The sequence below is a fragment of the Vigna umbellata genome, chromosome 5 (genome assembly GCF_029865625.1).
Source record: "Vigna umbellata cultivar VRB3 chromosome 5, Vumbellata_1.0, whole genome shotgun sequence".
NCBI lineage: Eukaryota > Viridiplantae > Streptophyta > Magnoliopsida > Fabales > Fabaceae > Vigna > Vigna umbellata.
The window spans coordinates 34,755,875-34,771,679 of NC_142169.1; the positions used below are offsets into that span (position 1 = coordinate 34,755,875).

The window sequence follows — 15,805 nt, forward strand, 5'->3', positions numbered from 1 at the left end:
TCCTGCACCTTCAAATTACGGTTTAACCCTAGTCAAAAGTCAAGGGATATTAAGGTATTTAGAAAAATTTAGGGGTACAATAAGAAAAATGTGGAGTGCATGAAGAAAGCCCCTTTTAATATAACTACATTTTTATTGGGTACAAGTTGGGAGAAAGAGCTTCTTTCCCGCACCTCTAAAATTGCTTTTTGCATCTCTTGAAAATGACAATTAATCCTTTTTTTATTTTGAGTTCCAAAATACAAAATTTAGAGACATTTTGGAAATGCAAAAATTGTATTTTGAATCATATGTTTTGAATATGTATTTTGAAATATTCAATTTAAAATCTAAATTTTATATTTTAAACTATACAATTTGTCTTTCTGAAAAAAAAAAAGTGAAAAGTGGAAGGAGAGACTGGTAGAAGAAGGTGATGAGTGGTGGAGGTCGAAGAGGAAAGGATTGAGGTGAAAGAAAAAGAAATGACACCAATGGAGGTGAATGAAAGGACACTAATGGAAGTTAATGGAAATGGATGAAGGTATGTTGGTGGAAGTGAAAGAGGAGGAAGAAAATATGAATAAATTAGACATTTCATAATTCTATAGGGTGCAGGTTGAAATGTATGGAGGTACAGGAAGAAGTTACAGTATGATGAGAGTAGCAAAGCCCCATTAAAATGAAAGGCATCAGCCCATCAGCTCATAGAATTTGTACCCGTCATGTTTTGCCGCAATCTGCTCAATGGGCTTTGAAACTGTGTCAGCTCCAAAAGAGATGATGACCAACGGATAAAAAACACGGCCTAGTAATCAGAATAAAAAAGTGCATATGGAAGTGAAATACATGACCTTGCAACATATCGCACAACCTCTCATATTGGTGGAAATTTTTATCCAAATCTTAGTTAGGATTTCACCAACTTCAAAACTTGAGCGAGTGAAAGCAGTGGTTTAAAATTTAATTATGACTTAATTAGTAATACTTACTTCTTTATAATTGTAGATACAATAACTTCCAAAATGTTGAACAAATTTATTATTTTTCAGTTTTTAACGAGCATTCCAAAAACATTGTTAAAAAATATAAAAAAATTATCTGTCATAAATCATTCACCATATAATGGGAAGAAAACATCATGCATCTCGAAAATGAATCTTGAGAACCACGATGCTCATTTAATGTCTGCCTTGGAGGTCTCATGTTTTTTTTCCTTACAACGTGGTGAGATGTCTGTTTCTTGAGCCATTTTTTATTGTCTTCAACGTTCGCAATAAACCTCACAGACAAGTTTCTGTCTCAGCTTCCATGTCCATGGTCTCACCTTTCGAGGGGTTGAACTTCTAAAACTTTTCACTTTCTTTAATTATTTTTAATTTAAGAATATCTTTTTGCTTCAACCTAAAAGTGCCTATAAAATATCTTTGACTTTCAATTTCTCAGTAATGTAAGACTTTTTTGTGTGTATTGGGACTGTTGTCTCTATAAGAGGATAGAAGCCTTGAAACTCATGTTTGTGTCTCATGTTAAGGATTCTTCTTTTAACACTGATATTTAACTGTTAAGGCTGTTCCAATTTTTAATTTTAATATTTTACGTTGAAAGTGTTGCTTGCTAGATTAAATTAATGGATTTTACTTTAGGATAATAAACTGAAATTTAGTTTAATTTAAATTACCATACAGTATCATAATCTCTAACACTGATACTACATCGCCTGGAAATAAATTGAATATAACTTTGAATCATGTGATGCAATTAATGCAATGAAAGCTTGGGTTTTCTACCACACCAACTCCAACTCTTACAAATTTCAATGGTAATCTCCATTGAAACGAGCTTCGTTTATAATAATCCCTACAACTTAATTACATGTCAGGAATCTTATTAATAGCTTGGTGGAGTTACCTATGATTTCTTTGCTTTAATTTCAAGCAACAATAAAATTAATTTTTAAATAATGCTCAACATAAAGTATACTGTTACTGGGAGAATTTAAAAGAATTTGGAAATTTGATTAATATGTAATTAAGAAGGGAATGGATCCCTACATTGACATTAGCTAGGCAGAGGATCATAACCTTTCAATAACTATTTTATATAATAATTTGCATAACAAAATGTAACTTTAGAAAGAAAAAAAAAAACAACAACAGGGAGATTGCTTGACAGAAAAATTGGCTTTAAAAATTACTAACTGAAAAGTCCCATTTATTCTTCAGATAATTAATTGATACGAGTTGTTTATTTGTTTTAATTATAGAAAAAAATTATCTTATTCATTTACAACATTTTTTGTTATTGATTACAAAAATTATAAAGTAAGAAAGGCATTAGTAAAAGAGAAAGAATGCAAGCTATGGTATGAAAAAGAAAAAAAAAAGTGAAACTGTCCAAAAAATATATATTGATTAAATTCTCAACCTACCTTTTTATATGACTTTTCGAATATGTATATTATTTTATTTGAGTCCTTGTATATATAATTTTTCATATTTCATGAGTTTTTTATATTGATTTTTTATTTTATTTTTGTAAAGTTTGAAGAAATATATATAAAAAGATCTCACAAAATATAAAAAAAAATTAATAACATAGATTGGGGTTCTAAAATAATGTTTCCGATGAAGATTGAGAAACTCCGAATGTGAAGTTTCTTTGTTGGTCTTGAAAGATGTTAGACTGTTGCAATTACTTGGAGTGTATAAATAATAAGATTGTTGTTAGAATTTTTGCATCTCAGGATAAATAAGGAGGTGTATTAATTAGGGATGTAGATATGTTCTTTAGGTATTCTTTAAAATTTTGTTCTTTAGATATCAAAACTAGGTAATATAATGTTTTCTTAGTTATTTAGTTTGTTTTGAATACTGTATATGAATAAATTATGATTGTTCCTCTAAAGCTCTTTTATTATAATTATTCCTCTTTTATTATTTATATCCACGTATAATAAATTATAATTATTCTTCTTTAGGTCTTTTATTATAATTATTTCTCTTTTATTATTTATATCCACGAATAAAGATATATATATATATATATATATATAATATATATATATATATATATATATATATATATATATATATATATATATATATATGACTTGCATCAACACAATCAATTATTGTATAAAAACTTCGAAAACATTGCTGTTAATTGGAAACTAACAAGTAGTATATAAAAATATATTATATTATGGGACCTATTAAAATTAGTTAAAAACATTGAAAAAGAAACTTAGAAAAAATGTATTATAAGTTTTTTCATTATATGCGACTTTAATAAAATGTGTCAATACACAAGTTCTAACATTAAAATTTACCAAACATTATCACTCAACATTAATATTTTTAAAAAAATCTAGAAACATTTTTGAAACAATGGTTAAGAGCGTAGCATTAATAAACAAAATGTTGAAAGATTAAAAGCAGAAATAGACAAAGAATTAAGATAATAAAAAAGCATACTTGACTCAATTACTATTAATTCGATTTAAGTTAATAAATAGAAAAGATAGTTTGATAAAATGTATATCACGAGTTTCAATTTATTTATGGGAAATTGGTAAGAATTTATAAGACATTAGGTTGAATGTAATGAACACTTGAGAACTAATTATTCATCTGTTTTTCATAAAAATGCTATATGAACTCCCTAACTTAACTAAATTATATAAGTATTTTTACATGAATTTCCTTTGTATCGTACGACTGAAAGGAGAAAAATTATGATTAATTTAGTTTAAGATAAACTGTAATTATCATCGATTGGATTATAATTAAACTCTGATTAATAAAATTTTAATTCTGAAATTTATAAATATAAGATATATAGAAGATAAAAATGATTGCATTTAATACAACATTGATATTTAAATACTCAAATCTTTATTGACTTTTGATATTGAAGGATCTTCTGCAAATAATTTTTTAATTTACCGAACAACTACTGAATAGTTTGGAGTTGGATATTATTTTCATATTATTGACCTAAACCCTAAGTTTGAAACAAAATATATGTATGAAGAAGTTAGAAGGGATAATATAGTATGTGTATGAAGAAGATAGAATGGGTCATTTATTGATACAAAATAGAGAAATGAAACTAACCTCGTGTAGTTGCTTAATAGAATAGAATAATGGAATCATTTTACATATCCATTTGTGACCAATTAAGTGAAATCAAGACTCTTCTAAAATTGTAGGATGTGAAGTTTAATCACCATTAGTAGGGGTCGCCTATGGCCAGCCCTAATTAATACAAATGCATGCATGGAATTGATTAATTATATTTAAAGAAGCAATTAAATATAAATAAAAATTAATCAATAGTGAATAACGATAATATTCCGTGAGAGGGGGTGTATTTACTTCCTAATACCTACGTACCAATGCTCTTCATCTTAATTTCTCTTAATTTAGAACCTTATTTGTGAAAGGTGGGAAAAAATGGGTCATAGTTTAAAACAATAAAATTGTAATATTAGTTTATTTTTGTTTTTCAAAATTTGTGTGTTTTTTAGATTAAAAAGAATATCATTTTGATCCAAAATTCTAAAAAAATATATAAATTATAAAATCCTATAAAAAGTGATTTATGAAATTAAAACATAACTTAACTTACAAATTTGATTTAAATTAGGTTAAAATTTAGTTTTTAATATGATATTATATGATGAATTAAAGATAAATTTTCTTTCTTAAAATAATATTAGAATCATTTAAAAATTTATTTTAAAAAAATTTATTATTTGTTATATTCTTTTATCACATGTTATTAGACTATTTATAAATATTTAGTCTCATTCAAAATGTGTATATTTCAACATAAAAAATTTATCGTATATAAATATACAAACTTTATCTTACAATAATTAAGTTGAATTTATATATAATTAATAATTAAACTACAATTGTATAATTTCTAAAATCTAAAGACTAAACTGACGGAAAAACTAAACAGTAAACAAAAACTAATTAAAGATCAAAAGTGTAATCTAAAGAGAAAGTGCTTTGCTAGAAGTTTTTAACAAATTGTGATATTTTAGAATTATTCTATAAACCATTTTCTTAATTTCCTATAAGACAACGAATTACTTATGTTTAATTTTTTAATTATGCTGTATTAGCTAAAAAATAATACTTGAAAAAAAAAGAGAGCTATAAAATGATAGCTCACGAGATTAGTCTTCTCTACGTTTCAAGTTGTGAAAAAGATATTATGTATTGGATGATGAGATTGTGATGTATCTGTTTTGTATAGGGTAGAATTTTCTTTGATAAGAAAGATACAAGAAAACAAAGTAAACCAAAACCGTTCACTAATCATGCTAAACCACGGGCGCCAGGACTACCCTACATTAATTCAATGAACTCCATTTTCTCGCTAATTAAGAACCAAACTAATTTACATATAAATCCCTTCAAATTAAAATAATCATATCATTAATTACCTAATTCTTATCTCCCCTTTTAAACTTAACTGCATGTCAATTACGTCTTCTTTTTCCCTTAACTTTTTAAGTATCGCTATTTTAGTAGATGTTGCTTTATATGTATTAATATATATTCATAGTCAAAATATAGATTTTCGTCCGTGTGGGTCCACATTTCTATCATATTAAAATGTAATAATTTTTAAAAATATACAAGGTAAATAAATTTGTAAAGATAAAAGGAGATGATAGGTTTATTTTTTTAAATTGAAGATTTAGGAAGTTACTATTAAATTAATTAATTATTATTTTAACTAATTAGAAAACATAAAAATATATAACTAGAAGAAAATAGAAATGTAAAATACGTACGTCAATTGGAGAAATATATATATATATATATATATGGTATCTATCGGTCGGGACACATGAGAAGTTTATGATTCTTTATGAACAATTGACTGGCTCATGATTGAAGCAACCAACCGATTGGTTATGTGGCAACAGTGTTACCAGGTAAGGTGGAAAACATTAATGGCTAATTAATAGTCATATCAAGTACAAGTATATGATATTAATAAGTAATTAATAGGTTATATCGCCTAAAAATATATTGTGTTAATGGTTAATCAATGTATTTAGCTGTCACAAGCCCTATAAATATACTATTGATATCTAGGTAAAATAACCTTCATCTATCCTAATAAGATAAAAATCTCTTTGAAAAATATATCTGACTTGAGCGTCAGAGTGTCTTATGCAGGTCAACAACCCATCGAAGTGGATTGTGTTCTCGAAAAGAATTGAACGATCGAAAGAGAGTATAACAAGGAAGGACAATTGATCAAAAATTTTTAATCGAATATATATATATATGTATATATATATATATTACTATTTTTCAACTAGTTATAATATAAACACGAAGAATGATTTTTATTCATTAATTTCATAATAACTATAGTCATAACAGTCAATTTATTTATTACACTACAATAATATATGAAAAACAATTATAAATAATTAAAGAAGAAAAGTAATGAAATAATTTAAGATTCAATAGAAATAATAGTACTTGGAATTTTAGTAATATTATGTATGATTGTTATGAAATAACTTTGTAATACACATGTAAAAAGAGAGGAAGTGTTCTAGTCTGAAATCATGTTTAGTTTTTGATGTAGAAGTTTTATGTTGTTGTGTTGTGTGCAGAAGGCGTTTATTGAAAAGAGTCAAAATATGCACAGAAGTTGAGAAAGAGAAATTAATATTAACGTGCATTCACGTGAATGTTTGTATGTCCAACAAACATCCACGTTTAGCTTCATCAATTTCTTCGTATTCACCTGCTTCTCATAAACCCTACTCCTCTAACTCTTACTTAACTAAATTAGCGTCAAACAACCACCATAACCTTTGGCGGCGCCGGCGATAACCTTTCCCTTTTTTTTATAGTGTCATAATTTTGTTTTCTCTTCCATTTCTTGGGGTTTCAACTTCAACACTAGGCTCTCGGATAGTGCCCATAGATTTTGTGCTTGCACATGAATTTCTATTTTTCAATTCTAATTTAATATAATTAATCTCTCTTTATTTTTTGTTCTTTTACAATTTTAACTTACCAGTTCAAGTTGAGTCATTAATTAGATTTTCGGTCAAAATAACTAAAATATAAAATTTAGAAAAATAGAAAGAAAAAAAAATTAGAGGGAAAACATGCATGTCCCAAAAGCTGCTATTATAGAAGCAACTTATGATAGATTATTGTGCTGATGAGTGAGCTTCATCTGTCGCATTCGAATCAATATCTCAAAAAGGTGGTTCTTCTCAACGTCATCTATTATATCTGCAGGCTCTGACAGAATAGTTTCATATTTTATCACCTTCGTATCAAACCAAGCACTAAAAAAATCAACCCTATTTGTACTAAACTAAATTTATATATATATATATATATATATATATATATATATATATATATATATATATATATATAGTTTGCTTTTTTAAAAAATAATTATTTTCAGATAGAAAAGTTGGTTGAACTAAATTTAACGGTAGTTATGAAAATAAAATATTCTAAAAATTAGATGTTTATGGATAAAAAAATCACCTTATATATGATTGTCCAACAATAAACAAATAATATAATTCATAAAAATATAAATAAGTAATTAATAGAATACCTAAGAGAGATTCAAAGAATTAAAATAAAAAATCCTAAAGAGAAATCGACTAATGTCAAGAGAAGAAAAATATGTTAAAATAGTGGTGAAGAAACCTTTGCTCATAACATTCAAATAGAAGTGTTAGAAGTGGATTTTAAGCCTAACTCAATCTCACAAAATCGGTTTGTAGGGTGAGATTTGTACCCACTTATAAATTATAAATTCGTCTTATCTCTAGTCGATGTAGGATTTCCAACAAGAAGAGACAGAAAAAAGCTTTGCAAGGTTAAAAATAATGTGTGATTGTCCACTTAATGAGTCCATTCTCAAAGAAAAAAAATAAAAGAAGAAGCAAATTTGTTTTAACAACCTTTTTCTAAAATTATAAATATGTTTAAGTGAAATTAATTATACTTTAGAAATATCAATAAATAACATATAGGTAGATATTTCTTTAAGAAAAAATTGACTATGGCAATTGTTTTGCTCTCCACCGTTTCCACTCCTTCAACTATCGATGATAGAGTTGCTTAACTCTCTTCTCATAAAATCTATAATCTCGTATGAGACTAACAATTTCAACATTTGTTTTAATAGTGCAACAATTCTAAAAAGATATAAAATTTATCATGCAGCTGTTTCACTATTCTTGAAATTGTTAAAAATGGATTCAGTGCCATGACGATAATCTCTTGCTCACCTCATTTGCTGCCAACAGCCAAGTCCTTCAGTTCGAAGCATTGTATTAAACTAACGATATAAAGAAATAAAAATCAATTTTTTTTCATTTAGTGAAATGGTGTTTTCGTGTAAATTTTTTCCCCTTAAATTTCTTGTCTTTGTAATTTTAAATTTTGGTGTAACTTTGTATTACATTTAACCATTAAATCAACTGATGGTTATGATGATTAAAAGAAAGTTTAGTAGAGACAAAAACCAAAAGAAAAACAGAGTCCAAAATCAAAGCACACCTGTATTATTTAAGGCTTAAAGAAAAGTGTGGTAAGACTACAGTTAAAGCCTATGTCATCAGCTTTTGTTTCAGAACGATCTGGACGCTGAAGGCCTTTTTGGACCCTTTTGAAAATCTGAAATAACCAACTTGTGACACTGTGTGATGCAGAATTTCTCTTTAGAATCCTATTTACCAATCACCATATAATATGTACCTCTTAATCAAATTGCCCACTTGTATACCACTTGGTCCTTTGTGAAAAAACATCCACAAAGTACCCTTTTTTTTTTCCAAATTGCCCACATCAGAGATATAAGTGCAATGCATGATGAAGCTGGGAAGAATGAGAAATGAATTCTTTGGAGTTAAAATTACACGTAACCTTGCCTGAGGAAATTAAATAACCCAACCCATTAGTTTATCTGATAAAAAAAGAGTAATGCTTAGGAGCTGAGTCTGATTGATACTTGAAAGTGATACTCAAACTGTTGCACAAAAAGCTAGGGACTGACCTCAAACGGTGTTGGCCATTATAAATACACCCTCCCTCTCTTTCATTCTGTCAAGCTCTGTTCCTAACTTTCTTTTCCTCTTCTTTATTATGCTTTTAAGCTTTTACTCCCAAACCAAACAAGAAATTTTGCAGCTACCCTTTTTCTCCCGTAATCAAATGGCTGGGAATTCTCCATGTGCTTCATGCAAGCTTCTCAGACGCAGGTGTACCAAGGACTGCATCTTTGCTCCTTATTTCCCTTCCAATGACCCTCAAAAGTTCGCCTTAGTTCACAAGGTTTTTGGCGCTAGCAATGTTAGCAAAATGCTGCAGGTATCTCACACAGTACCTATGCCTCCTCACTTTTTCTTATTATCATTATGAAAAAGGGAGATATTTGGATTCGACTTTAGCTTCTTGTGTTTGATAACTTTTTGGTTCAAGTTAGTTTTTTTTCTTCTTGTACAGTTGAAAATATCATACCCACATGTGATATAATCAAAATAGTATGTGTTAGCTTTTGAAGTGGAATTAAATTCATTGTCAGATTCTGAAATGTATGTTAATGGTTCAGGAACTTCCTATTGAGCAGAGAGCAGATGCTGTGAGTAGTTTGGTGTACGAAGCACATGCAAGAGTTCGGGACCCTGTGTATGGCTGTGTTGGGGCCATATCCTATTTACAAAACCAGGTTTCTGAGCTTCAAATGCAGCTTGCAGTGGCTCAAGCAGAGATACTCTGCATCCAGATGCAACAGGAGCCAGTGATGCCAAATCCAGAAATGGAAAACCCAGATCAGAAATCTTACCTTCTCCAGAATGAACTCCCTCAGTTTCTCAACTATGCCTCTTCTAGCAATGTAATTTATGATGCTGTCTCAAGAGACAACATTTATGGACATGATATGGTTTCCTGAATTCAAAAGCTTTTGCTGCTCTTTCTTCCTTACAAACATTGTTTTTCACTGTTTTAATCGCTCAAAGTGTATAGTCTTGTGATTTTTTAAGTTAAGACAATATAAAATAAATTTCTAAAAGTGTTGGAGACTCGGCTATAAATTAAATATATAATTAAGCTATAGTATATAACTTCAGTATCATCTTAGTTTATTAAAAAAATTATAATATTGAAGTGGATGTAAAGTTACATACTAAAATTGTATTAGTCTATTTTAAAGATTATTAATAATGTTCATTATTGTTGCTGAATTATTTTTTGATTTGCATAGTTGAAGCGTTGAAAGTTCTGTGAAGTATTTTAGTATTTTTTGAAGTTAAGACAGGGGAGTGCAGTTTGATAGTGAAGTATAGGTGGCATGCGATCAAGTAATGAAAGCGTTGAGGAATAGTAACATTAATTAACCCAATAAACTAATAATCGTGATGCTTGAACATTAATGCATTCAGACGAGGGTCGGTGGTCTTTTTTAAAATGGCAAACATTCTGATGATTAATTATAAATTTAGCATCCCATGGAGTAATTGAAACAAATAAAATGATTTTGTTTTTTCCACTACGACTAAAATTATTTTTGTTGTTTGCAAGTAGGAATAAGTGTTGAAACTCTTTTTGTGTGTGGACCTCTTGGGTTTTTTCTTTCGAGACCATCCTAAAAATCGTGCCATTCTTCTTTCACAACATTTTATATTGGATAATGATACTTTAACAACATTTTTTGATAACATTTTAATACTGTCTACATGTCATTCTGTGATTGGTCTATATTGATGTTTATGATTATTATTATTAATTGTAGAATAATTTTGGACCAATCACAGAATGACACGTAAACAGTATTAAAATGTTGTAAAAAAATTATTGTCAAAGTATCATTGTCTTTTTATATTTTTATATTTTCGGATTGTGTTAAAGGGATAATGAAAAAAGAAATTAATGATAAAGAAAATATGAAGAACTATGTTAGAGATATATTAGGATGATAATACATTTTTAAGGATTAAATTAGCGTTATGGAAAAGTTTTGATGATTGGAGGTGAAAATTTTAATAGAGTTTTATTTGAGAAATTTGAAATGGAAGATGATGAAGGTTTGGTTTGGTATGGTGATGGATATGTTATGCATAGAAACAAAAAGTTAAGGTTTGGTATGAGCATTCTGGCACCACCACGTGAGGAGAGGAAGCGTGGCCTGTGTAGGAAACGGTCCATTGTGTGTTCCTGTCTTCTATTTATTGACTTATTAATTATTATTTAATATAAATGACAAAAATATTTATATATGTGATATTTATTGATAAAATTTGCGAAGATAATTGAATGTACCGTTAATTTATTGGGGATATTTTAATATTTATTTATAAAAGGATTGTGTTTGTATTTATAATTATTTATTATTAAAAAAAATAAAATAAAAAATAATGTATATTTTTTAAATTAAATTTAACTAAAATTAATTTATATTTTATTAGATTAAATTTAATTAAAATTAATTTTTAATTTATATTATATTTTATTTATATTTTAAATTTTATTTTAAAAATTTATAAAATATTTTTTTTTAATATTTATGGGTATCACAAATACTTACTAGTTTTAAAATATTTACACATATTCCTTAAACAAGTATTCGACGAATAACACGGAGTAATTAATGAATTCTTCTTTTATTGTTGTTTGAACATCGGATATCCAATCTATTTGTATTTCTCTCTTTATATATATATATATATATATATATATATATATATATATATATATATATATATATATATATATATTTAAATTTATATGTTAACATAATATGTAAAAAAATATATTGTTTTTAATTAGTGATAACATTAATGTTTTTTATTATAAAAAAAAGTGAAACATTATTGATCTAAAAATGAGGTTCGATCTATTAAGATTTGATGTTTTTTATTATCTTAATTTTTTCTTTCTTTCATAGATTATATAAATAGGGTAAATTAAAAAATATATATGTAAATGTAAATGTTATTTTATAAATCTAAAGTCTTATAAGATTGATTAAATTTAAAATCCACTTTTTTTAATATTTTTTTATTAAAAAAACTCTAATTAAATAAAAAATAATAATTGTGCATCTTACATCTTATATTTAAGCTATGTTCATCCTACAACACTCAAATATCAAAAAGAATAAAATTTAATGAGTGCATGTGGCTCCACGTTTTCTAATTAATGCATCACACCATAAAAGACACGTTCTATTACTAAGCCGTGTTTTTTATATACTGAATGGGGGTTAGTTACTTCATTTTTGGAAAATATTTTATGGTACAAAACTCTGAATCAACGTACAGTGGATTTCATACTATAAGGGTGCTAAAAGAAAATTTGGATGTGGGTTTCGTTATATTGTTTAATCTTTTCTTTGGTTAAAAGCATATTTGTCTATGTTTATTGTATTTGGTTTTTAGTTTTGATATATTGCATTCGTATTCGTGTTTATTTAAATTGTCTTTTTACTAAATTTAGAAGGTTATTTTTAATTTAATCCAATAAAATGTTTTAGATATTATTTGATATATTATATTGTGATATTTGAAGGTCTTGTTGTAAATATATTTATGATGACAAAAGTTCTTTTCGTGTTTTTAATGTACGATCATAATTATTTTATTTGAATATTTTTTTCACACATAAATTTCAAGTTTTTAATATATAAAAAACATTTATTTGAGACTAAAAGTTAATATATTTTTTTCAATCCAACTCGTTTATTTAATCTTGGGAGAGTGTATATTCATTATTTCTTTCAAGTTAACTCTTGGACATTTTAACATATTGACTTTATCAGGTTTTTGTATAGCTTTAATTCTAATTATTATTCATTGAAAACTTTTAGATGTTTGGCTCATATAACAATTTTGTTCTTTTCGATAAACAAATTTATTCTTCATGCCATTCCACACATTTTTTGTTGGTTACTATATAAGCTACAAGGATAAAAATTGTACAACTTAGTTATCAAACAATTTTTTATTTTAAGGGATGCTCTCTTTCACGAAACATTTTTTATTTCAAAGACATGACTTATACATTTTTTTTTTCATTAATGATATAATAAATTTTGTCTCTTATTGACAATTTGCCTTAAGATTATTTGTCTTTAGATACTTCTCATTTCTCATGTACATCGCTCTAATAAGTACCATGATACACATGAAAAATCAATGTCTAGTAATAATGATGATTTCAAATCCTTTGTTTAAAGATTATTTAAGTTATCTAATTAACCTTATTTGTTTGACTATATGTCTTATGGCACCTCAAACCCTTATCCTATTCAGAATTTGTATCATGTGAATAAATTCAATCCAATGTATAAAACTTTCATTAATCAAATTTTTATCACTTATGAGTTTGAATTCTATCATCAAGAAATTAATGCTTTGGAAGATAATGTCACTTGATCTCTAGTCTCTTTACCATAAGGCAAACATTACATAGGTGCAGATGAAATTTTAAATTGAAATAAAATGGTGATGACTCAATTGACATAATCTTTTGTAAGGGTGTTAGTAGTTGCTAGTGCAAAAATGACAAGTTATTTAAGAAAGTATATATGAATATTCTCCTAGACTACAAAACAAAAACAAAAAGATTAGTTTGTAAGTTGAATAACTTTATATATGAACTGAGACAATCCTTTAGACAATGATTCTACAAACTCCCTTCAACCTTATTGCAACATGATTTTACATAGTCTAAAAATGATTACTCCATGTTTATTCATGGTTTCATTCTTTATTTTTCATTTTGTTGGTGTGTGTGGATGACATCATCGTAGTAGGTCCTGAATTTCTTGTGTTGGTAAGGTATAATTGAAATTGAGTTCTTTATTTAAACTAAATACTCTTTGTCTTCTTGTATATTTCTTAAGCTTGAAATTGTCAAATCTATAAGGATATTTCTTTGTGTAAAAAAAGTATAATTTATCTTTGTTTGATGATAATTCTTTTTAGGTAGCAAAATAGCTGCATTACCTATGGATCTCAATTTAAAGTTTAGCCTTAATGATGGTGACTTTATTGAGAATCCCTTGTGTACAAAAGATTATTTAGAAGGTATGTTGACTATTTCCATACTAGACATTACTTTTGTAGTTTACAAGCTTAATCAATACATGCAAAATCCATTAACCACACATTGAATTATAATCCATCACTTGCTGAAATACTTGAAGTCCACTATAGGTTAAGGTCTCGTTTTCTCTCTCAACAACAACTTTCATCTCTTAGCATATGATGATGGAGCCTATGATAGTTGTTTACATACCGAAAAATCAATAATTGATTTTATGTTTTCCTTAATGATTCCTTATTTTCGTGGAAGTTTATCATACATTTTCCAAATCTTCATAGTATCATGTTTTATCTTCAATGGCTAGTGAAAATTTTGACTATAACAATTACTCAAATATTTTGAACTTTCAGTTATGCTCTTTTGTCATAAAAAAAAATTGTTGTGCACCTTATTTATAATCTCTCTCATTGTTCTTATAAAGTGAAAAGGCACCATGAAAAAATTTCAACTCCACAAATTCAACCTTCATTTTCCAAAGTGTCTGTCCTCCTGCTCTTCAATACTTGTCCTTCATGAATGAGGGTTGTGTATGTAAAAGACACCTCGACATTCAAATCAACCTCAAATATCAACAAAATATTAGTGTGTAATTAATGAAAACATAAATGAAATACCTCGACGATTATGCTATTTATAATATAATTTATTATGTTTGTGTAATCTTACATGTATGGGCCTAAGCTTGGGTCCAATGATCCATTTACCTTGTCTGAGTCAATGTTTGATCATATTCTCTAGTAATAGAGTAGTCAGTATGTCATCGGTTCTAGTAGACCGACAAGTAATCGTTCAGGGTGCTTAGTTGTAGTCACTATATAGAAGTTGGACATGTTTGGGTGTAGGTACTTAAGACATATTCAGTTGTGTTGTGTGTCATATCGTCCTAGGTTGAGACCAATATTAATATAGTCGAGGAGTAGAAGTCTAAATATTCTAACGCCTTTAATTGTTTTATTCTTCGACGGAAGAAAAAATGCTATTAGATATTATACATAATTTATTATTTAATTTTGATACTTAGATATTATAAATATGATACATATATAATAAGTTATTATGTTTATTTAATATTTAGATTATTAATATGTTATATTGTTATATATACTTACCACTTTATGTAAATGACACGTTTTAATTTAATAAATTATTTTTCTATTAATACTTAAATAATACTTAAGAAATTAAATAAAAAATATGATATTGTTAAAAATTTAATTATAAAAATGAAACAATGTTTAATAATACATAATAAATAAATAAATTATAATTTTTTTTCTAAAGACTAAAAGTTGAATAGCATATACACACTTAGGACGAATTTTCTAAAAAAAAACACAAACAAAACTAATTTTCTTAAAAACTAAAAATACCTAACAAGCATCAACTTACATAACACAAACTCACATGCCCATTCATAACATATTTTTTAATTAAAATTTAAAATTAATAGACACTGAAATTAATGTTATTATTATTTATTTAAGATTAACTTTCTAGTTACATCCGTCGTTTTCACTTTTTAAGAGTTTAGGTAGTATTTTTATTTATTTTTACGTGTTTATTACATGAGAGGTATCAAAAAAAGACACTCTTATATTTAAAAAAGAGGTAATAAATGAGTGGACAAATATACAATTATCAATATATTGTACATTGATGATTATCTAACTATATTTCTTGTTATAAAATTTTACCAT

The 15,805-nt window shown here is 26.9% G+C and overlaps 1 protein-coding gene across 1 annotated transcript; it reads left to right on the forward strand.

Annotated features, from left to right (window-relative positions):
- Positions 1-9,052: 9,052 nt before the first annotated feature.
- LOC124823341 (LOB domain-containing protein 12-like) lies at positions 9,053-10,030 on the forward strand. The gene is made up of 2 exons (XM_047295533.2): positions 9,053-9,371; positions 9,613-10,030. Exons 1-2 carry the CDS (start codon positions 9,147-9,149, stop codon positions 9,952-9,954), a joined length of 567 nt encoding a protein of 188 aa, XP_047151489.1. The 5' UTR covers positions 9,053-9,146; the 3' UTR covers positions 9,955-10,030.
- The last annotated feature ends 5,775 nt before the right edge of the window (positions 10,031-15,805 follow it).

Excerpts from the sequence above, each read along its gene's own strand:
- LOC124823341 (XM_047295533.2), top strand. The coding sequence starts at position 9,147 with ATGCTTTTAAGCTTTTACTCCCAAACCAAACAAGAAATTTTGCAGCTA. Across the intron at positions 9,372-9,612 it reads ATGTTAGCAAAATGCTGCAG|GAACTTCCTATTGAGCAGAG; the intron begins GTATCTCACACA and ends TTAATGGTTCAG.